Source organism: Sinocyclocheilus rhinocerous, unplaced genomic scaffold (genome assembly GCF_001515625.1).
Source record: "Sinocyclocheilus rhinocerous isolate Xijiao unplaced genomic scaffold, SAMN03320098_v1.1 scaffold2912, whole genome shotgun sequence".
Taxonomy (NCBI): domain Eukaryota; kingdom Metazoa; phylum Chordata; class Actinopteri; order Cypriniformes; family Cyprinidae; genus Sinocyclocheilus; species Sinocyclocheilus rhinocerous.
In genome coordinates this window covers 23,444-46,616 of record NW_015645522.1, presented here as the reverse complement: position 1 = coordinate 46,616, position 23,173 = coordinate 23,444, and the positions used below count along the sequence as shown (strand labels likewise).

The following is a 23,173-nucleotide window of genomic DNA, read 5'->3' as shown; positions in this document are numbered from 1 at the left end:
TACTTTGATTTGAGTCAGCCAATGAGAACGGAGCTTTGCGTCATCACGTGACGGCCAATAGCCGTTCAGATACAGTCAACGCTGTGAGTTTGAATTTGAAAACGTCTCAGCCAGTGTTTCGATGTTTGTCCTTGCTTCATCTCACCCTGAAATCACGGTAAAAACATTTAATTCATTATTGTATAATAATTATTTTCAGCGTTATATGGCGTTTTAGGAGGGCAGTGTTTATACCACGATGATATGTACTAGTTTAAACTGCGAGAAAGTTAGCGGGCAAAATGTTAACTTACAGAGTAACGTAAACAAACAAATCAAAACACACTTGACTTAACTTGTTGAATGTAATTATACTGCAGCAGATATTGTTATATTGCGTTTATTTGCACTGGATAACACTTTGGCAAGTTTATATAAAGGCTATTGATATGCACCATATTTTACAATATATGTGTGTTTTATTTTAATTTGGTTTTAAAACATGTGATAATTTTATGACCATTAAAGTATACAAATGTTATGCTGTATCCTTACAAATGTTCACTTTGGCCTGTTATAGTATCTTATCCAGAAGTCTAACAATCTAATAAGTGTAAACATTAAGCACACTTATTAGTCTGTGTGATGTTTTCCAGGTAGGACTGTGTCACTGAATATTAAACATTTTGTTTCTTCTCTCCACCGTATTTGCTGTAGTATAATTTCAAAATATGTTTTTTATAGAGTCCGCCATGAAGTTTAATATGAACAAGGCGGGACCGCTCTTGGCATGGGTAAGAGTGTCATCCAGTTTTGTGCTGAATTTCCATCAGCCATTACTCCAGTATAAAGTGTCACATGATCCTTCAGAAATCATTCTAATATGCTGATTTATTATTAGAATTATCAATGTTGGCAACAGTTGTGCTGCCAAATATTTTTTGGGAAACTGCGATTACTTTTTTTAGGATTCTTTGTTGAATTAAAAGTAAAAAAGAACAGCATTTATTCAAAATATAAATCTTATCTAACAATATAAATCTTTGCTATCACTTCTTAAAAATGTAACATATCCTTGCTGAATAAAACTTTTAATTTCTTTCAAAAAAAGAAATAATAAAAATTTACTGAACTTTTGAACTGTAGTGTGTATATTGTTAGACCAAGAGCTTGTAACACTCTAAAGAGAAAGGAAAAAATGAAATCGCATCATATGACCCCTTTAACATACTCAAAGAACTGACAAATAAAATATATTGTTAGTCACAGTTATTTTGTTGGTTTTATAGTCTAAAACACTTAAATGTTTCTTCTTTAAGATGTTTGTAGTGACTGTTGTTCTTTTGACAGATGAATACCGTGTTTCCAGAGAAGCATGTCTGCGAGTTCGTTCCCTTGAGAGATGGGATTAGACTCCTGAAGATCTGCTTCAAACTGTGAGTTGCCATTTTGAGATTCTTGGATGGTAAATATGGAAATACCTTTATAACTAGCACTAACCCGGTTTACTAATGACAAATGCTTTATCTGTTGCTTTAGAAGGGGCACGGAGAGCACTGAGGATTTTAAGACTTTATCCCTTTACAAGAAAGTGGAAATCATTTTCAGTGTTTTGCATGGTGAGTTTCAAAATGTTGTCTTTTTACAATTTGATGCATATGTTCTGCATCCCTGGCTTTGCATCAGCTGTCATAGATAATAATGCTCGATTGGACGCTTTATGAAATGAATGAGAAAAGTTTTAGTAGTGACAAATTATGCTCTGTTGACAGTATTTGTTGCATAAATGTTGATTAACACAGAATATATATTTTTTTGTGTCTAGTCCTAATTATTTTGAAAAGCATTATGGAAAGGCACTTGAAAGTGACTATTTGTAATCTCTCCTCCTGTCATGACCATGTCCTTTAACATTTGCATGATATGCAAGATACAGCAATTTTATTTACATTTATATATATACAGTGGGTATGGAAAGTATTCAGACCCCCTTAAATTTTTCACTCTTTGTTATATTGCAGCCATTTGCTAAAATCATTTAAGTTATTTTTTTTTCCTCATTAATGTACACACAGCACCCCATATTGACAGAAAAACACAGAATTGTTGACATTTTTGCAGATTTATTAAAAAAGAAAAACTGAAATATCACACGGTCCTAAGTATTCAGACCCTTTGCTCACTATTTAGTAGAATATATATATATATATATGTGTGTGTGACCCTATAGATGTGTATATGTGTGTATTTTTTTTATGCTTGAAATATATAAATGTTCCTATTTTAAAGATAATATTTCCTTGCTTACAACTTCTGTCTTACATGTGCAGATGATTTTCACCTCACCAAAAGACAAAGTTCCCTCATCTTACAGAAGATCAGTGGAGGGATTGACCTGGAGCTTCAGCTTGCTAAGGTTTAAATTTGTGCTCTAAATCAGGGGTTTTCAAACTAAATAAATAAAAACATTAAATAAATGAAAATTATTATAAAATGATGTCAAAGTAAATACATTAAATAGGTTATAAAATTACTTAAAATTAGATAGTAATAGGTGAAAAATAAGTAATAAAATTACATTAAGCAATACATTAATAATATTATTATAATACATTAACAATACTGTAAAACAATAATTAGGATGGGCGATTGCATGAGTGATCATATTTGGGGTCTGTGGTATCAAAAAGATTGTAAACCCATTGAAAATGACATGCTAATCATAGCTTTGTACTTATGCTGCATGTTTGGAAATGTTTTTGCATAACAAAAACTAAATCATCTCATTATGTACTCGCATGTTGTCAAGCTTGAATAAAAAAGGCAACATTAAAGTGGTTCATATGACTGACTTACTCTCCTATATTCTAAGTTTTCTGAAGCTTTGTATGAGGAACAGACCAAAATTTAAGAAATGACCTTTACTGAGTTCTCTAAATTTTTGTGACTGGTCACTTATACCAAGCTTATTTCTTGGATGAATTGTTCCTTTAATGATAATGCAGGTCAAATGTTGTGCACTTATTTGCGTTAATGTATGTGTGCAGGTGGCGCTTTTGCTTTGTTACTGCACTTTTAAAAAGGGCATTCTGCTCCCAATGGATTCAAATGTAGAGGTGAGTGTTTACTAATGATCGCTTACTAGATGCTTTGCTTTTCTTAGCTCCATATCTAGTGTTACTGCAACAAATATTGAATTTAAAAATTGTCACTCTCTAACATAGGTTCTTATTTATCTCTTTCTCTGTCTGTGTCAGTCGGAAGTTACATCCATGTTTCATTTTGTAAAAGATGATGCTGATGATCTGTCTTTAGACGAAGGTCTAGATCAGTTTCTAGCCCAAGACTGTAAGTAGTCACATTGCTTAGTGAATTGGATAATGTTAAATTAAATCTATGCTCGTCTATTAATCATCTATCTCTCACATGCACGCTCTCTGTAGCTTTTATGAACGCTGTGAACTCTAGCAGTGGAAGCAGCGGCAGCTCGCTGTTATACACAGATGACGAGTCTCCGATCGTCGGCCGGTCCCAACGGCCTTCCAGAGTTCAGTTTCAAGAGCTTTGTACAGTGGCGTCCAGCTCGGACGTAGGGCCCTATGAAGTCGGTGGTATTCGTTCCCAAATTCCAGTTTATTTTTTCATTTTCCTGGATTGTCCAGTGTTTTTTTTTTTTTTTTTTTTTTCCTAATGGACAAAGCAGCTTCTTGACTAAAACCATAAAAAAGGTTAAATGAGTCACTGCTTTAAAAGTTGTAAATGTATGGTGACAAGTACGGCAATGCTAATAGAAAATATATTTATTTACATTAAAATTAGCATTTTATTGATTAATATAGATTACTTTTTATATGTTAAAATATAAAGGAATATTCTGGTTTCATAATATTGAATACCACAAATGAATTTCCACTTTTTCTCTCCTTGTAAATCAATGAAAATTCATTTGTAAACGTTAAAACGTTTGATTGTGAAAAAATGGATTACTAACTTTTTCTGTACAAAGTTATATACATTTTTTTAAAGTAAAAGTTAAAAACAACTTTTTTTTGCCATGAAAATGCAATGTCGTAAATCCTAAAATTACTGTAAAAATTATTTAAACATGATTACAGCTCAAATATTATGTTTATAAGTTTTAACAACAGAGTTTATCTTCATAAACTTTCTGCTTTTAAATCCTTCAAAATTGGTCCCATTCACTTCCATTATGAATGCCTTGCCATAACCTTGATTTTTTTCCCTTAAAAAAAATGCTTTTTTGTGGTAATCAACATAAACTGCACATATGCACAGATTAAGTGCAACTCAATGACAGAATAGTATTTTAAGCTTGAAATATTCACCGATTTTGGAATATTTTGCTTTCAGGGAAGACCGAAATGTTGCTTGATGTTGGAAACATGTAGAGTTGCATATGATAGTTTACTGAATGATAAATTCCCAAATAATACTCTTACGTTCTTGATCTCCAGCTCTCCAGTGCAGGATGTTATGAGCACGCCGCATTTCCAGCTGAAGAGACTCCGGAAAGAATTGGCACGTGAGGGAGACGTGAGAGACGAGCTGGAGAAAGAACTGGCCAATCAGATCAGCATCATCTCAGAGAAGGGTACAAAAGATCTACCCATCCATCACCATGTTTCCTTTAATTCTAGTATGCTGTCTGGAGTGAATGAGACATAATGTGGTGGTCTGGTATGAACTGGTTGAACTTTTCTCTCTCTTTTGCACACAGAGGGTGTGATTTCGCAGTTACAGCACAGGGTGGAGCGAATGCTGCGGGAACAAGGAGAGCTGGAGAAGGACCATAATGCCGCATTGCTGGAGCTACAGGAGAAGAACGAGAGGTGAGGTGCACTAAAGGTCAAATTTGGGTTTCCAGTAATTAATAAAAAATAAAAAAAGTTTGTTTAAAGTAGAGCCCGACCGATATGGGTTTCTTTGTGTATATTATAGTACAATACCAGTCAAAAGTTGGGACTCTTTCCCATTCGTGTGTCCAAACATTTGTTTGCTTCTATATATAGAATACAGTATATACATAAACAGAATATATATACATAAACACATTTTTTGCCATGATCACTCAAATGTGGTGATCAAACACTTATAATGATGTGACAAAGATATGTAATTTAACAAACTTTATTATCCAAAATGTGTCTGACATCAGTGCACTGAACAGTAAAGTTGAAGTTTATTCAACTTTATTTCAATTCAATTCCATTGAATTGAAGTTCATTCAACTTTATTCCGATGAAGTCTTGCACTTATGGTCAAATAAGACAACGCTTGAATGCTGCTGCATGAACAAGAGACCTCCTTACTGAAGTGAAAGTGTTAGCTGGTATCACTATCTCGCAAACGCGGCGGCGGATCTCCACCAATTGCATCATATGACCCCTTTAAAGCGTTTCATCCAGGTCGCCAGTAGCAAACAATGGAGCGCGTAATTACACCATTTACAAGCATTTTATCTGCGTCTTATGTTCTGTAAAAAAAAATGTCATATCGGTGGCATATTCGCTGATACCGATATATCTGTGACAGGCTCATATCGGCCAATTAAAATCGGCAAAACGATATATCGGTCGGGCTCTAGTTTAAAGTGACTTTTTTTTCTTGTACAGTCTTCTCCACAGAGTGCATGAGGTTCTAAAGCAATGCCAAGATTTAAAAACAGACAACTCCCAAAAAGAGAGAAAGATTGATGAACTGACAGAGGAGAATGGAACACTTACTGCGCAGGTGAAATGCTGTTTCTTTGTTTTGAAGTCCTGCTTAAAAATAATGATCAGATCATTTTTACCAGTCTCTGGTCCCATCAGATGCGAAATGCCTTCGCTCAGCTGGCAAGAGCTGAGGAGGAAGTTGCCAAACTCACACTGGCTCACGAATCGGCACAGACTGAGTGGAAGAGCAGAAAAGAGTTTCTGGAGAAGGAGCTAAATGAGGCCGTCACACACAAGGTAGATCATTACTTACCAATTGGAACGCAATCGTTATTCTTATCATGTTCTGTGTTCTTTGTACTCTCTGGTATTAATCGGAGTCTGTTTTTTTTTTTTGGTTCTCTTCGTGCAGGAGAGTCTGAGTGAGCAAGTTCAGATACTTCAGGGAAAGATCTCCGTTCTGGAGGATGAACTATTGAAAGCTCAATCTCAAGAGAAAGGAGAGGTTTTGGGGCCCATCATAGAGGTGAGATGTTCTGTCTATCTGTAAATTTCTTTAAATATATATATTTTTTTGACAAATTTTAATATTTTGTTATTTATAGTTATTTGATTTCTGCACTTTAGTTTGATGTTGCAGAAAGAGTGCATTCACAATGTGACTGTTACTTAAGTTCAAGTTCATTTGCATCCTTTTTTGCATCACAAAATTTTATGTGTAATATTATGGTTACGTTGTTGCAAATCTGACTTATTAGTACAACAATAAAAATAATAATAATAATTATAATAATTCATTACATTTATATAGCGCTTTTCTGAGCACTCTTGAAAAATGTAGTGAGCTAAGCTAACAGTTACTCTTCATTAAATTAAGCTTCACTACACTAAAGCTATAGCCCTGGGAAATGTAGCAAGCTAAGCTACAGCAACTTGGCAAAAGTAGTTTACTACATCTAAGCTATTTTTTTGAACCAACATCATAACAAGTCAATGCTCTCTCAGTGATCAATAAAACTGTCAGTCAAGCAGATAGACAGGCATAATAGTTCAGTTTAGTTGTTTATTCAACAACTGTTCCAAACCAATTTGGCAACACAAATCAGTATCACGTACAGGGCCGGATTTACCTCATATTGTGACACAGGCAAAATTAATTTTTGCTGTCAGCCAGAAACCTCCTATTGGTAGTTGGTATTGTGGCTTTATTGTATATAGATACATTAATATAAATGGTAACACTTCACAATAAGGTTCATTAGTTAACATTAGTTAACTAGTGTAGTTAACATGAACTAAGAATGAACAATACTTCTGTAGCATTTATTAATGTTAATTGTAACATTTACTAATGCATTATTAAAATCAAAAGTTGTTTGTTAACATTAGTTAATGCACTGTGAACTAACATGAACTACCAATGAATGACTGTATTTTCATTAACTAACATTAACAAAGATTAATAAATACTGTATTAAATGTATTGTTGATTGTATGCTCACGTTAGTTAATACATTAGTTAACATTAATGAAATCTTATTGTATAGTGTTACCATATAGATGCATAGGTCTACAAATAGGATAACTTAGGCTACGTTTATTTGCATTGTTGCATGTGTCATTATATTATTAACATTTCACCAAAATCAAGTTCAAATACGAAGCTTTTGACCAGCGAATGTTTTTTCCCGTCAGTAACGCCACATCAAAGGCAGTACGGGCATCGCATTTACATTTTCATGAACTTGCAGGTTGCACAGTTTTCTGTTGCTATGTGGGCGCTCTGTTATTTCTGTTATTTGGCCAAAGTATCATATTATAAAAGATTCAGCGCTTCGCACAAGCTATTTGACTGTGACTTGATGACAAATGATAAGACACTCATCTCCGCTCCTCAAATACAAAAAAAAACATTAGCCTTTATAAATATAGTGTTTCTTGAGTAAAGAAAACGCTGTACTTATTGAATCAACAGTTCTTTATTTACCTTCAGACTGCAAAGAAGCTGAGATGCTTCAAACTGTACGCCGCACTTCATTCACAAGAGAGGCGGGAGGAATAATGAGGTTTGACTGACAGTTTGAAGAGCCAATGGAGTTACGAGGTTTAGTGGCGGTGGCGTCACTTTTACTGGTCCAGGATCAGTGATCCTTAGCAGTTATATTTCCGATTTGAGCTTGAGTTTCAGAAATGCTTTGGATAATGTAGCTTTTGTTGACGCTACCGTGCTACTTGATCAAATAAAGAGCTTCGCTACTGAAAAGCTATTTGATTAAGAAAACGGCGACGCTACTGAGAAATGTAGTTAAGCTAGTAGCGTCACTACTTGTAACGACGCTACTGCCCAACACTGGTGAGGGGGGTATCTCCTCGTCCACCACCTGTGTGCAGCATCCACTTCGATGATGCGTCGGCAGCCATAGTGCGCTAGAATGCCCACCACACACCAGCTTATTGGTGGAGAGGAGATCAGTACATATGGGGCTGGTTAGGAGGCCATGATGATCAGAGGCCAATGGGCGAATTTGGCCAGGATGCCGAGGTCACACCTCTACTCTTTTCGAATAACATCCTGGGATTTTTAATGACCACAGAGAGTCAGGACCTCGGTTTAACAACTCTTCCAAAAGACGGTGCTTTTTGACAGTATAGTGTCCCCATCACTATACTGGGGCGTTAGGACCCACACAGACCACAGGGTGAGCACCCCCTGCTGGCCTCACTAGCACCTCATCCAGCAGCAACCTAGTTTTCCCAGGAGGTCTCCCATCCAGGTACTGACCAGGCTCAACCCTGCTTAGCTTCAGTGGGCAACCAGTCTTGGGTTGTAGGATGATATGGCTGCTGGCTAAATAAGATTAACATGACCTAACATTTCCAATATTTCTACAGCATTTACCAATCTGAGTTAATTTCTAGTCAATTATTAATATTTTTCTAGTCATTTCATTAACTGTATGTTTTCATTATAATCATTTATTAATCATCGTTAAGATGCACATTTTTCACCTTGTCTTCAATATCAAACAAAATTTATTTAACATTTTCATCAGTAATTAGCTCTGCCTTTAGTTTAAATACAAGACGGTAAAAAATAAAAATACAAGCTTGTTTAATCAGAGTCTGAAGTTCACATCATGTTCTTGCAGTACCAGTTCATGGATTCACTGTGAAATTAGAAATATTATAAGATACAACAGTTTAATACTGAGCTGAAAACATTTTACTGGAGTTGTCTAGTTTTGACTAACATTTTTTTTTATCTCTTTTGATTTTCTCAGTGGGAGAAGCTTAAACAGGAGTTGGCAGATCTGACTCTTAAACTCGCTCAGCTTCAGGATACTATTTCCCGTCTTGAGAAGGAGAAGGCAGAAGTTGAGGCTTTGTTGGCTGAGGAGAGAGGCTCTTTTGAAAAGGAAACCAAAAGACTCCAAATGGTGGTGTTCGATCTAGAGCAGTCCATCAATAGCATTCGTTTGGAGAGAGAAACACTGCAGGAGGCTTTACGGACACAGAAGGAAATGCTCACCACACAAATATCAGCTCTGGAAAGTGACGTTTCTCGCCTGCAACAGGTGGAAGTGCAGTTGACAGCAGAGATCAAAATCTCTGCAGACCTTCGCCAACAGAGAGAAGAGCTGGAGGGGAAGGTAGCCTCTTTAGATAAGATGGTTCACGCTTTGCATGCTGAGATCCAGGGTTTGGAAGTGGAAAGAGCATCACAGCAGGATGCTCTGAATGCCCTTATTGTTGACTTGCAAAGTGCCAGAGCCACAGTTCAGGATTATGAGAAGAAGCTGGAAGAGCATCAGAAAGTGGTGCAAGAAAATGAATCCCTGAAAAAGAAGGCATGCACATTGCAGCAAGGTCTTGATGAGCATCTGCAGTCCACTGGAGACCTTCAGCAGCAAATAAATATTCTCAGACAGGAGAAAACAGAGGAGGAGAACAAGGTTAGTCAGGCTTTGACCGAAATCAAGAGCCTCCAAACACAAATTCTGGATCTGTCCCAACAGATTTCCCTAAAAGATGAAGAAATCAGAAATCTGAGGAGCGAGTATGACAATGTAGGCCATGAGCTGAAGCTTGTAAAGGAACACAATATTGAAATAAATGAAATGATCAAATCAAATCACAAAGAGCATGAGGACACTGTTAAGAAACTTCAACAAGAGCTTGACTCTGCTTCTTCAATTGCTTCAGAAAAACAAGAAGAGATGCTGGTTCTGTCAGTGGAGGTAACATCTCTTAAAGAGCAGATCTGCCGTTACAGTGAAAATGAAGTGCAGAAACAGCAAGAATTGTCTGTTTTAGAGGCACAACACAATGTGTTGAAGGAAAACATTACTTCTATTAAGAACCAGTTGGCTGAGGTGACAGCTACAGCTTCACAGAAGGAATCTGAGCTCCACTTGCTTCAACAGGAGCTTTGTCATCAAGAAACCCTGAGAGAAAAAGCTCAGGAGCTTGAGAAAGCCAGTCGTGAGGAGCTTGAGAGGACTGTGAGTGAGCTTCAGGCCACAATCCTGGAGGTAACCTCTCTTGTCTCAGAGAGAGAAGCTTGTCTGAGTTCTCTTCAAGATGAGATGAAGGATCAACAATTGAGGGCCAAGCAGTGTGAAGATGATCTACGTAATGAGCTGAAGGAGAAGATTGGAAATCTACAGGAACTACTAAATACTGCCAATCACGATGCTGCGGACAAAGACCATCTTCTGCAGTCTTTAAATCAGAAGCTGAAGCAGGTGGAATTGCTGTGCCAACAAAAAGAGAAAGATGTTACTGAGATGCACCAAGCAAAGGAAGACCTGGAAAGGAGGATTATTGAGCAGAAACAACAACTGGATGAGTGCCAGCAGAATTTAGAAATGCTGAAAAAAGAAAGAGACCATCTGTCCACTCAGGTATCATCTCTCCAAGAAGAAATCTGCCGTTCCCAACAAGAAATGTCTGTGTTACAGGCTGATTACAATGTTTTGAAGGAAAACTTGTCTGCTCTTCAGAACCAGTTGGTGGAGGTGACGAATACAGCTCCCCAAAAGGAATCTCAACTCCTCTTGCTTCAACAGGAGCTTTCCCATCAAGCGACCCTAAGAGAAAAAGCTCTGGAGCTTGAGGCAGTCAAGCGTGAAGAGTTTGAGAAAAAGGTGAATGAGCTTCAGGACAAAATTGTAGAGTTCTCCACTCTTGCCTCTCAGAGAGAGGCTCAAGTAATTTCCCTTCAAAATGAGGTGAAGGATCAACAATCGCGTGCCAAACAGTCTGAAGATGATCTTCGCAAAGAATGGGAGCAGAAGGTTGGCACACTACAAGGAGAACTGGATACAGTCAATCGTTGTGCTGTGGATAAAGACAAACTGCTGGGCTCTTTGGATCAAAAGCTCAAAGAGATGGAAGGGCTTTTCCTTCAAAAAGAGAAAGATGTCCTTGAAACGCATCAAGCAAAGGAAGAACTGGAGAAGAGGATTGTTGTGTTACATGTTGAGACACAACAGCTTTCTGAGTGCCAGAATAATTTGGAAATATTAAGGAAGGAAAGAGGCCACATGTCAACTGAAGTAACTTCTCTTAAAGAGGAAATTCGTGGCTACCAGGACACTGAAGTGCAGAAGCAACAGGTGATGTCCGTTTTAGAGGTTGAACGCAACATGTTAAAAGAGAACATGGCTGTCCTTGAGAAGAAGTTGGTGGAGGAAACAACTGCAGCTTCTCAGAAACATTCTGAACTTGTCTTGCTTCAAGACAAGCTTCACCAGCAAGAGAGTCTTAAAGAAAAGGCACGGGAGCTTGAGACTGCCAAGCGTGAGGAACTTGAGATAACGGTTAATGAACTTCAAGCTAAAATCCTAGAGGTCTCCACACTAGCCTCTGAGAGGGAGGCTTGTGTTAATTCTCTTCAAGATCAGTTGACAGATCAGTTGAAGGCTAAACAGTCTGAAGATGATCTCTGCAAAGTGCTAGAAGAGAAGGTTGAATCCCTTCAGGGACAACTGGAAACTGCCAGTCGAGACGTCTCAGACAAAGACCAACTTCTGCAGACTTTGGAACAGAAGCTGAAGAAAATGGATCTGCTGTGCCAGCAAAAGGAGAAAGATGTCCATCAGGTAAAGGAGGACTTGGAGAAGAAGACTGGCAAGCTTGTTGTTGAGAAACAACAGCTGGTAGAGTGCCAGCAGAATTTGGAAACAGTGAGAAAGGAAAGAGACAGCCTGTCAACTGAAGTAACCTCACTCAAAGATGAAATCCGACATTACCAGGAAAAAGAAGTGCAGACGCAACAGGAGATTTCTGTTTTAGAGGTTGAACGCAACACAATAAAGGAGAACCTGTCTACTTTCAAGTCACAAGTGACGGAGTTGACAACTACAGCTTTTCAGAAGGAATCTGAGCTTCTGTTGCTTCAAAAGGAGGTTTGCGAACAAGAGAACCTTAAAGAAAAGGCTCAGGAGCTTGAGAAAGATGTAAGAGAACTTCAAGCTAAAATACTACAGGCCTCCACTCTTGCCTCTGAGAGGGAAGCTCAAATAAGTTGTCTTAAAGATGAAATAAATGATCAGCAGTTAAGGGCCAAACAGTCTGAAGATTATCTCCGCAGCGTGCTTGAAGAACAGATTACAACCCTACAGAGACAACTAGAAACTACCAGTTGTGACGTCTCAGACAAAGACCATCTTTTGCAATCCTTGGATCAAAAGCTGAAACAGGTGGAACTGCTGTGCCAACAAAAGGAGAAAGATGTCCTTGAGATCCAACACTCAAAGGAAGATCTGGAGAAGAAGATTGGTGAGCTTCTTGTTGAGAAACAACAGCTGGTGGAGTACCAGCAGAATTTGGAAATGGTGAGAAAGGAAAGAGAAACCCTCTCAACTGAAGTCCTTGAGATGCAACACTCAAAGGAAGACCTGGAGAAGAGGATTGGTGAGCTTCTTGTTGAGAAACAACAAAAACTTGAGGAGTACCAGCAGAATTTGGAAATTGTGAGAAAGGAAAGAGACAACCTATCAACACAAGTAACCTCTCTCAAAGATGAAATCCGAAGTTACCAAGAAAATGAAGTGCAGAAGCGACAGGAGATTTCTGTTTTAGAGGTTGAACGCAACACATTGAAGGACAAATTGGTTGGTCTTAAGATGCAAGTGGCAGAGTTGACAACTACAGCTTCTCAGAAGGAATCTAAAGTTCAGTTGCTTAAAAAGGAGGTTTGTGAGCAAGAGAACCTTAAAGAAAAGGCTCGGGAGCTTGAGAAGGATGTAAGTGCACTTCAGGCTAAAATACTACAGGCCTCCACTCTTGCCTCGGAAAGGGAAGCTCAAATAAGTTGTCTTAAAGATGAAATAAATGATCAGCAGTTAAGGGCCAAACAGTCTGAAGATGATCTCTGCAGAGTGCTGGAAGAGAAGGTTGTAATCCTACAGAGACGACTAGAAACTACCAGTCATGACGTCTCAGACAAATACCAACTTCTTCAGACTTTGGATCAGAAGCTGAGGAAGATGGAACTGCTGTGCCAACAAAAGGAGAAAGATGTAATTGAGATCCAACACTCAAAGGAAGATCTGGAGAAGAGGATTGTTGAGCTTAATGCCGACAAACGTCAACTTGATGGGTTCCAGCAGAATATGGAGATGCTGAGGCAAGAAAAGGACCGCCTGAGTTCTCTCAACCAGTCTCTCCAGAGGGAGTGTGACGCCTCCCAGAAGATTCGAGCTGAGCTGGAGTTGAAGGTGGAGGAGCAAAATGGTTCCATTCTTGCTCGTAAAAAGGCTTCCCAAAAGTGGGAGGAACAGAATCAGGAACTCCTGGAGCAGCTGAAGACAAAGTCGGAAGCAGTAGAGCACTACAAAGCACAGGTCTGTTTTGAATTAGATCTTTCTTTGTTTCTTTCACGAGTATTTATGTTTCTGAGAATTTGTTTTGGACAACCTCCAGTTTGACATCTCTTGCTACACTTCTTCAGGTGGAGAAGGCCAAGAATCACTACAACGGTAAAAAGCAGCTGCTGGTGGAGGCTCAGGAGCTGAACAAAACTCTTGAGCACTCGTTGGAGGCCAGCAAGAGGGAAGTCAAAGATCTGGAGACGGAACTGACACTGGCTCGCATGGAACTAGACCAGGCGAGCACCAAGGAGAAGGACCTTGCGGCCAAAGTGAAAAGCTTGGAAGCACAAGTTAGTTTACTGTTTAATATTTAAAGAATGTGGAAATGAGACTGAATCAAGCTTTGAATTTTGAGTTTCCTGTCCAGTTTCATGTCTAATTGTGTGCTTGTCGTAGGTGGACTTTGCTGACAGGCAACTGCGAGAGCAGAAGAAGATGACCAATGACAAAGAGAACATGAGACACAGAGAAAGTCTGTACACCAGAGTCCAGGAGAAACAGCAGGACACCAGTACAGACAGCTTGGAGTTTGAGCTGAACGATTCGCTCAACGCTAATAGGTAGTGCAATGAACCTAATCATAAAAGCTTCTCACATTGTATTCCAGGTAATTCATGCATTGTCATCGTACATTTTTTCCCAATTTGGTAGTCGTTCGGCAATACCGGGTGAATCCAGCACTCCACTGGTACGTAGTTCTGAGCGTTTGGCCGCTAAACGTCGTGCCTTGGGGGCTGAATCCCTGGAGACTCTCTACTTCACCCCAATGAGTCATCAAGGCATCAAGCGTAAAGGGGACTACAACAATGCTTTTGAGCACAAACTAGAGTCCAGCATCACTTCCATTGGCGATCTTGTGGTTGACTCTGCAAAGAAGCTCACCGCTTCGGCTCGCAGGCATCGTACTATGCAGGTTATCAACCTCACCATGGTTAAGGTAGGAAATGTACAGCCTCCTACTTGCCTTCTGCACTTTATTGGGTTAAAAAAAAAGTTATTTGTAAAGTAAGTCCCACCTTCCAAATTAGAGCCAATCAGCAAAATCACTGTCAGGTCTTCACATGAAACTTTGGCTGAACCAACCTGGAATATATGTTATTTTAAGCTATTTGAGCATAAGAAACAACATTTATGAGACAGTTCCTGTCAGGTGCTATTGCTGATAAGAAATTTTTCTTTTAAATATGAGTTTGGCAAGCATTTTATGAGATTTTGCTCTTTCCACATTGAAGTAGATTGAAGTTGTATTTGCACGACTGAATATAGCTTCCCAAAGGGGCCCGGTAAGAAAACTGTAGGGATGTAATGATGCATCCCAAGCCAGTTGAAAATCAATAAAAATGTGACGATTCAAGTCGGTTGAGATGTTAGACGAATCGCGATATAGTTGGGGTTTATATGAATATATGTCTGAGGGGAACAGACTGACTTCAGAAAAGTTTACGTGATGTTTTCTTTTATTCTTGCCTCTGTATAATGCATATTAAAGTAGTAGTTATAAGCACTGTTTTGTTTACAGCAGTAACTAAGGAAATGCTGTATCGCTGCTGTTCCATAAGTGCCACCTGCTGTCAGAGAGTGAAACTGCGCTCTCATTCAGATTTCAAAAATATACAATTAAAATTTCGCAAAGAAATGTGCAGCACCTTTTTATAATTTGTCGTAAAACTAATTTTTTGTAAAAAAAATAGTGAGAAAATTGTATTGTGAAATCATTATCGTAAATCATATCAATTGTGAGTTGAGTGAATCATTACATCCCTAGTAAACTGACTTGTCTTAAAATGCTCTTTGACTAGTACTACTACTGTTTGTGGCTCCTAGATCAGGTCTCTCTTTTTTTTTTCTCTAGTACTGGGTCGCAAAGGTTCTAAAGTGTTATTTGTTCTTTTATTCTTGCTTGTTTAGAAAACATCAGGAAGTGCTGAAGGCGATGAGTCATTTTCTAGTTTGCACTCGGCCCGATCTCAGCCCAACTTGGCAGTTCAACATTCACGGCCATTCTCCATGGACCTCTCAGAGGAAAGTGCTACAGCAACTTTATCAAAAGCAGACACCCTTCAGCGTCTGCCTGGATATCGCAGAAGCACTGTGCACAACGTTGTCCCACCAAGAGGTGAAATGTTGTCATTAGACCTCATTGCTTACAGTTCATAGATGCAAACTCCTCACCTTTAGGTGACAACTCACTTTTTTGAGATCAAAATAGGTCACCTATGAGATTTGCTTAGATCCAATGAGAAAGTGTTTTATGGGGAGGGGGGGGAGAGGGTACTTGTGATCTTACAAGGTAAATAAAGAACTAGGGCCAGTTGCAGACTGGTCATAACTTTTTATATTCAGTTATGAAAAGGTGAACTGGTCTTATTTGTATTGGAAAAGTAAGACTGATAACCACTTGGCAACTGCTAGTAAGTTTTATATAGTATTTTCTTCACTCTTTACTAAACTATCTAAAAAGGGTAATATTTTATGTATTTGAGGTCTGAGATGTGGGAACAGGGAAGAGAGAGAGGACAAACATTTTGCATTTTAGGTCTAATCAGCCAATATTGTCTTAAATAGCCTGCATAGCACTTCATCTTTTATAACATGGGATTTTGACCAAATATATTCAATCTTGATTTTTGTAAAATGTTGCAACAAGATGTTATTTTTTTGTGTGTGAAAAATCACAGTTTTGGACATATAAGGTAATAAAACATATTTTAAAAAATACCTTGTAAAACAAATATCTTAAAAAAAAAAAAAATTCCATATGGAGCATGCCCCCGGTTCTCACCTTTTTTCCCCCTTACCTGTTTGCATCTCTGACAGTTAATTTTGTGGATTACCAGTGACATTTTAGTATCATTGAGATACTGTTATAGTTTTTATTTATATTTTTCATTAGTTTATATTTTCTATATTTTTTGTGTTATATGATAAAATATAAATTTTATTTCAGATTTAGTTTGTTTTTTTAGTACAAAAGTTAAATTAAATGACAAATGTTTTTATTAAGTAACAAATTTATTTATTTATTTATTTTTTACAAAATAAAAAGCGAAATTGCAGTATGGCTTATTGTGATTTATTAAATTGTAAAGGCTGCTATTTAAGGCTATGCGAATATTAATATTTCTTATTTTAATATTCTTGTTTAAATTATTGTAATAATAAATATAATTAATATTTTATAGTAATATTGATGTGTAACTTATGTACAATAACTTAAAGGGTTAGTTCACCCAAAAATGAAAGCTCTGTCATTAATTACTCACCCTCATGTCATTCCAAACACGTAAGACATCATCTTCGGAACACAAATTAAGATATTTTTGATGCATTCTGAGGAGCTCTCTGACCCTCCCATAGACAGCAAGTGTCCTTACACAATCAAGGTCCAGAAACGGAATCCATGTGACATCAGGGGTTCAACCGTACGAGAATACTTTTTGTGCGCAAAAGAAAAGAAAAAAACGACTTTATTCAACAATTCGTCTCCTCCGCATCAATGTTTACGTTCAGTGGATACTCTCTAAAATGGCACCAGGGTGACGCGTAGGAGATAAATAGTTGAATAAAGTCGTTTTTTTTTCTTTCTTTCTTTTGCACACAAAGTATTCTCGTTGCTTCGTAAAATTACGGTTGAACCCTTGATGTCACATGAATTATTTTACCGATCTCCTTGCTACGTTTCTGGACGGAGGGTCAGAGAGCTTTCAGATTCCATCAAACATATCTTAATTTGTGTTCTGAAGATGAACGGAGGTCTTACGGGTTTGGAACGACATGAGGGTGAGTAGTTAATGACAGAATTTTCATTTTTGGGTGAACTATCCCTTTAATATAATAGTAATATAATAACTTATTTTGTGTGTTGTGTAGCCACCAGCACGTTCTGTATTGGAGCAGAGAATGAACCTGAACATGCTGCAGATGACTGGATGCGCATCGCAGAACTACAGGCGCGAAACAAAGCCTGTCTGCCTCACTTGAAGAGCAGCTACCCTCTAGAGTCCAGGGTAAGCTTGGAATAGTTTGCTTTTGTTGCATTGTTTGTAGAAGACCAGAGTCAAACTATCGTTCTGCCTCGACAGCCCAGTCTGGGACCCTCATTCACTGTAACGGATGAGGACCTGCGAATGGGTGACCCAGATGAGACGATCCGACGTGCATCCATGATGCCATGTGAGATCCAGGAGTCCCTGAACACTCGCCGCTTCTCCCTTGCGCCAAGTTCGAGCCAGTGCTCTGCCATCTCCCAGCCCCAGCGCGCCACCATGTTGCCGGGTCAGATCCGGTCCAGCACTGCTGCTCACCGGTCCGCTCAGCACACAAAAACAAGCTCAAACCTACGTGCTTCAGAAAATAAACGCAGCCCGCTGGCTCCCAAACGCCCCGGCTCTCAACTGCAAGGCCCAGACACACCTGAGGTATGAGGAAAAAAAAAAACCTGTTTAGACTAAATAAATGTTTATTTAAGGAAATATGAAGGGGCAAGTATTGACCCCAGTTGATTGAGCGGCTCTGAGAGTCACTTCTTCACAACAACCTTTAAAATAAAACAAAGAAAATGTGACACATATATGACTATTGTACAATAGATTTTAATTCTCAGAGTAATACTTAGAGTAATCCTCTAAAAATTGTTTTAAAGGGGTGGTTCACTGTTTTTTTTTCTAGGCTTGATTGTGTGCAGTCTAACGTGTTAATGCTTTGTTTTTTAAAAAAAATTTCACATAATTTACCTTTATTCCACACCGCTCTGTCCCTTCTCTGAGAAACGCGCTGATCATTTTCTGCTTTTATGAAGCCCCGCCCTCAGAAATAGGCGATGGGCTCTGATTGGTTAGCTAGCCCAGTGTGTTGTGATTGGCTAAACCACCTCTAGTGCACGTCTAAACGGCCCGCCCCTCACCTCAGGTGCATGTGCTCCGGTTGCATTGTAAACAACGGCGTCCTTAATATCGCTTATCAGTTTGAGCCCGATTGAGAAGCAGAGGATATTATTGAAGAGAATCGTGCAGAACCTGTGCAAGCACGGCTTTTAATGGTAGGCCTATGTTTTATGTTTGTTGTTGTCTCATACTTTTAGATACTCTGTTATTTGTAAATGCTACTGCTTCTGTTAGCTTTTAATATACGGTTTTATCCTGATTAAAGCTATAATACAGTATGGCAACTGTATGCGCGTCCATGTTTAACACTTCTCATAGCTTAACTAACGTTAAAAAAGTGAAATCGCAACGAACCACCCCTTTAATAATCTTAATAACACTATTTTTTTTAATTGTTTTGATTTGTTTGCAAAAAAAAAAAAAATTTTAACCAAAGGAATTTTAAAATTATAAATTGTTAAATTTTCATTTGACTAAATTTTAAAAGATTAATCAAATGGTTAATATTTGATGAACACTATTTTTTATGATAAATGTGTATTAAATTATAAATCCAGAAAAATTTAAATGGACAACACTGGATTTATAGAAAAATAAAACATAGGACCCTATTATCATAAAAGATAAAAAAAAAAAAAAAAAAGTTAATTCAATGAATTCAATTTTTTTAGACATGCTTTCTGTTTATTAAAGTTTAATTAAACCATTAAAACAGAATCCAGAAAAATTAAAATGGAAAAAAAATCTCAGAATTTGGGAGAGATAAAAAGGTATTTGGGAACAGATTGAACCATTAAAACTAAACCAGAAAAATTGAAATAGAAAAAAAACAAACAAACAGAATTTGGGGGAAAAAAATAAAGCTAAATTTATAGGACCAGAATTTCAGAATTGGTTCTGAATGTCTTTAAACCAATCTAATAAACTGTAAATGTTACTAAAATGTAAAACTGTTGTTCACAAGTAATGGTGTTTTCATAGACGAAGAAGTTGGCAAGTTGCTTCCCGCGACCAATGACACCTAAAGTCAGGTTCGGCAACAGTCAAAACAGACCTCCAAACTCGCCGGTGAGATACTTTTATTAGACGTCTGTGGTTGTTACTAACCTAGACTTTAATTGATAGTAAACTTGCTTACTTAACATTAAATTAAATTTTAGTAAATTTGGCATGAGCAATTTTAATAAATTATGTTGTTGTTAAAGAGTGCATTTCATAGAGTAACAATAATTGTTTTCTCTCACTTTCTTTCATCTGCAGGCCGAGCGAAGGCAGTCTGTGATGTTCAGTGTTGTAAATACTCCAAAGAACAACGGTCGTGGTGACAGCAGGCTGCAGCGAGGCCTCAACAAGCTGCGTAACAGCACCCGCAAATCTCCCGCCGTGGCCAGTCGTGCCCTGCGTTCGGCGGTGGCCGGAAAGTCTCCTCTGAACTCCACTCTGAGAAAGTCTCCCCGAAACAAATCCCCCAAATCCTCCAATGCCAAAAAGGTAAATAAACACTTCTGTGTAGGAAAACGCTCTCTGTAGTCATTAACCAAAACCATGTGGCTTTACTTATTATCTGATATGCAGTCCCAGATGGTAGAACATGCCATGGTAAATATAATGCATTCAAAATTATGTTTTATTTCTTTAAATTCCAATATTTGTGGTTCGAAATTGCAGGTGTATTAAAAGCATTTGCTGTGTGTGTTTAGGAAACACAGTGACTCACGCCGCTAATCTGTGCCTAAGTATTTAACTGTATGTGTCTGCTGTTATGTGTGGCAGTAATGCTTAACACTGCAGGTGTCTTTCCACTGTGGGATTATTTCACTCACCCTCTGGTGTTAAAGGAACAGTTCACCCACACGTGAAAATGTCCTGAAGATTTACTCATTCCCATGCCTTCCAAGATGCAGATGAGTTTGTTTCTTCATCAGGTTTGGAGAAATGTAGTATTGCATCACTTGCTCACCAATGGATGCTCTGCAGTGAATGGGTGCCGTCAGAATGAAAGTCCAAACAGCTGATAAAAACATCACAATAATCCACAAGTAACCCACACCACTCCAGTCCAGCAGTTAACATCTGGAGAAGACAAAAGCTTTTTGTTTGTAAAAAACAAAACAAATCCATCAAGATGTTTTAACTTTAAATGGTCACTTCTGGACAAATTCATAATCCATAATAACGCTTCCTCCAGTGGAAAAAGTCCATCACCTGTTGTCCTCACATTAAAATTTACCAAAATATTTACTTAGAAATGTTTTGGACCACTTTTATTTGAAATCAGTAATTGAATTGATCTGTGCATATTTCTCTCCCGAGTCAGACAAGATGACTTTTTCATTAGAGAGAGCAATGTTATGGATAGAGGAAATAACCAGAAAAAAAGTTTAAAGTAAAAAAACATCTTAATGATGGATTTGTTTCTTACAAACACGCAGCTTTTGTCTTCACAAGACATTAACTGATGGACTGGAGTGGTGTGGGTTACTTGTGGATTATTGTGATGTTTTTATCAGCTGTTTAGACTCTCATTCTGACGGCACCCATCCACTGCTGAGCAAGTCCATCATAAATGCTGCATTTCTCCAAGTCTGATGAAGAAATAAACTCATCTACATCTTGAATGGCATGAAAGGGAGTACATTTCCAGCAAATATTTGGGTGAACTATTCAGTTCACTAAAATGAACTGTGGCTTTGTGAGTTTGGTGGCCAGTGTGACCTAATTTTATTTCATGAAATTTTGCAAAAAGGACATTTTTATGGTAATTTTTGGATAATACATTCAATGCAAAACCCTATAAATTAAATGTACTTAATTTTTTCAACTGAAGCAAATAGTTTCACAAAAGTCTGGCATCGGCCTTATAATGCTTAGTCTTTTGTTTTTAAGTATTTGCATAAAAATGTAATATTATATTATAAATATTAGATCAGTTCCAACCAAATTAACCACATTTGAAGTTGTTGTTACATGGCTGCACATCAGTTAATTTCTATAGTAATTGCTCAGCAAATGTAAACATCTAAACTCACCTTTTGCGGTGTGTCTATACTTGAGTTTCTCCATGTATTTGTTTGCTCAGGTTTTTTTTTTGTGTGTGTGTTTTTGTCTTTTTTTGCATGTGATTAACATAGTGGTCATGTCCACTGATATACATGCAAATATAGGCTATGTAGAACAATATACATGATATAGAAAAAAAATCACAGTTGAGTTCTGTGTAGGTTTGGTGGTGGTCTCACTGCATTTCTGATGTTGGTGTAACTCCAGATCTATTCTAGAGTAACATCTAGTGTCTCACTTTCAAAATGTGATTTGTCATCCTATTTCAATTGTAATTTCTAACTTTCATTCTCATATGTATTTTAATGCATTGAATAATCTCCTGACTCCTCCTCCTTCCTCTCCTCAGGTGAAGATCAGGATTAAGGTGTAAATTTGAGGATTTTTAACTCCAAAACCATCTGTCCTTTTCTTTTTTTGTTTTTCTTTTCTCTTCAAATAAGTTATTTTATTATTATGGGATGCAGTGGTCTTAATTACTGTCCTGTTTATGTAACCGGCTGTATAATATTTAAGTGTATTCCTTGTTCTGTAATAAAGTCTTTTATATCAAATCTTTGACCGGTTTTTCAGCTGTTGCTAAATAGAAGCAGTTTATTTATGAATGCAGATAAGATTCTATTGAAAGTTAATATACACTAAGAGTGTTTGCAAAGTTTGGAAACAGTGGTTTTCGCAGTTCTGTTTAATGTTCAGTGCTTTAGAAATGTATTGTTTTTATCAAATTAAAGCTATTCGAGTTTAATAAAGAATAAATTAGCTATATAATGAGATGTATAATTTTTTACCTTTTTAAAACGTGTAATTTAAATTTACAGCTGCAAGATATATTTTGGAGGTTGAAGAACTCTGCTTGTATATTAAAATGTGAACAATTAAAGACATCAATATTTGAGAAAAATCTTTTAAGATTTTTCAGCTTTTGCCAGGAAAATTGAGATAATGCATGTACCAGTCAGATAAAACTTGTTAATAGAATTGATGTGAAATGTGTTCAATATGAGTTAACAAGCTGAGCAGATTATGAGAGACTGTAAACGTGTTCCGTACTAGAAATGCAACAAAACCAAAAGATATCAAATTGCTGATTGTGTGAAATCTTCAGACAACCAGGTGTTCAATAAAAAGTATTCCTACTGGGATTCATAATCTGAATTTATGAAATTTGAGTTGTCATTTGTTTTCCGATGTGATAAACTACCTGTTAATGTTCTTTTAACAGTCAAGCTCTTGATTATCAGAGGATTGCATTCAAACTGAAGTGTATAGTCCGGTAACCAATTATTGTATATGAACAAGCAGACTACACATGTATGCAGTATTATTATTATTACAGGGATGCTAATATTAGAAACATTTGCATAGTTTAAGAACTTAAACTTAGAATTCAATTCTAATAAGGTTTTCAGATGATGAATTTTGAGTGTTCAAGCTTTCGAATGATAACCTTTTCTAATTTATAACTACTAAAATATATGATAGAAAAACATTGTGACTCCCAACCATTCCCAAGGATAAGGATACTGTCTGTGATTTATGTTTCTTGATTTTTACGGGTTTATTTATAAACATTTATTCTAAGAATTTATAAACTTTATATTACTTATTATTTTTAAAATGACGTTTCGGGAAAAGGAGTGTTTCCATTGGTCGCGTAATTTATAATAGCCAATGAACATAGAGGAAGAAGTATTACGTC

At 37.3% G+C, this 23,173-nt stretch overlaps 1 protein-coding gene across 5 annotated transcripts; it reads left to right on the top strand.

The window, feature by feature from the left end:
• Nucleotides 1-92: 92 nt before the first annotated feature.
• On the top strand, nucleotides 93-22,144 carry numa1 (nuclear mitotic apparatus protein 1). 5 transcript variants are annotated; one of them, XM_016509640.1, is made up of 23 exons: nucleotides 93-157; nucleotides 724-773; nucleotides 1,330-1,415; nucleotides 1,519-1,598; nucleotides 2,310-2,395; nucleotides 3,027-3,095; nucleotides 3,237-3,327; nucleotides 3,423-3,583; nucleotides 4,468-4,591; nucleotides 4,718-4,829; nucleotides 5,613-5,730; nucleotides 5,811-5,951; nucleotides 6,067-6,180; nucleotides 8,936-13,504; nucleotides 13,612-13,821; nucleotides 13,928-14,091; nucleotides 14,183-14,468; nucleotides 15,440-15,647; nucleotides 17,402-17,538; nucleotides 17,614-17,949; nucleotides 19,396-19,482; nucleotides 19,675-19,905; nucleotides 21,824-22,144. In XM_016509640.1, exons 2-23 carry the CDS (start codon nucleotides 732-734, stop codon nucleotides 21,845-21,847), a joined length of 7,476 nt encoding a protein of 2,491 aa, XP_016365126.1. In that variant the 5' UTR covers nucleotides 93-157; nucleotides 724-731; the 3' UTR covers nucleotides 21,848-22,144. The 5 variants fall into 5 exon arrangements, with proteins under 5 accessions (XP_016365126.1, XP_016365125.1, XP_016365121.1 ...); XM_016509639.1 differs by lacking the exons at nucleotides 93-157; nucleotides 724-773; nucleotides 1,330-1,415; ... (3 more) ...; nucleotides 3,237-3,327; nucleotides 3,423-3,583 and adding exons at nucleotides 19,990-20,013; nucleotides 20,115-20,160 and having other exon boundaries at nucleotides 4,459-4,591; nucleotides 8,936-12,358; nucleotides 13,148-13,504; XM_016509635.1 differs by lacking the exons at nucleotides 93-157; nucleotides 724-773; nucleotides 1,330-1,415; ... (3 more) ...; nucleotides 3,237-3,327; nucleotides 3,423-3,583 and adding exons at nucleotides 19,990-20,013; nucleotides 20,115-20,160 and having other exon boundaries at nucleotides 4,459-4,591.
• The last annotated feature ends 1,029 nt before the right edge of the window (nucleotides 22,145-23,173 follow it).

What these genes read in the sequence shown, in the direction of transcription:
- numa1 (XM_016509640.1), top strand. Translation starts at nt 732, where the DNA reads ATGAAGTTTAATATGAACAAGGCGGGACCGCTCTTGGCATGG. An exon ending in CGGACGTAGGGCCCTATGAA is followed by an intron (nt 3,584 to 4,467) that starts GTCGGTGGTATT and finishes TCTCCAGTGCAG; the next exon opens with GATGTTATGAGCACGCCGCA. An exon ending in GATTCGCTCAACGCTAATAG is followed by an intron (nt 14,092 to 14,182) that starts GTAGTGCAATGA and finishes CCAATTTGGTAG; the next exon opens with TCGTTCGGCAATACCGGGTG.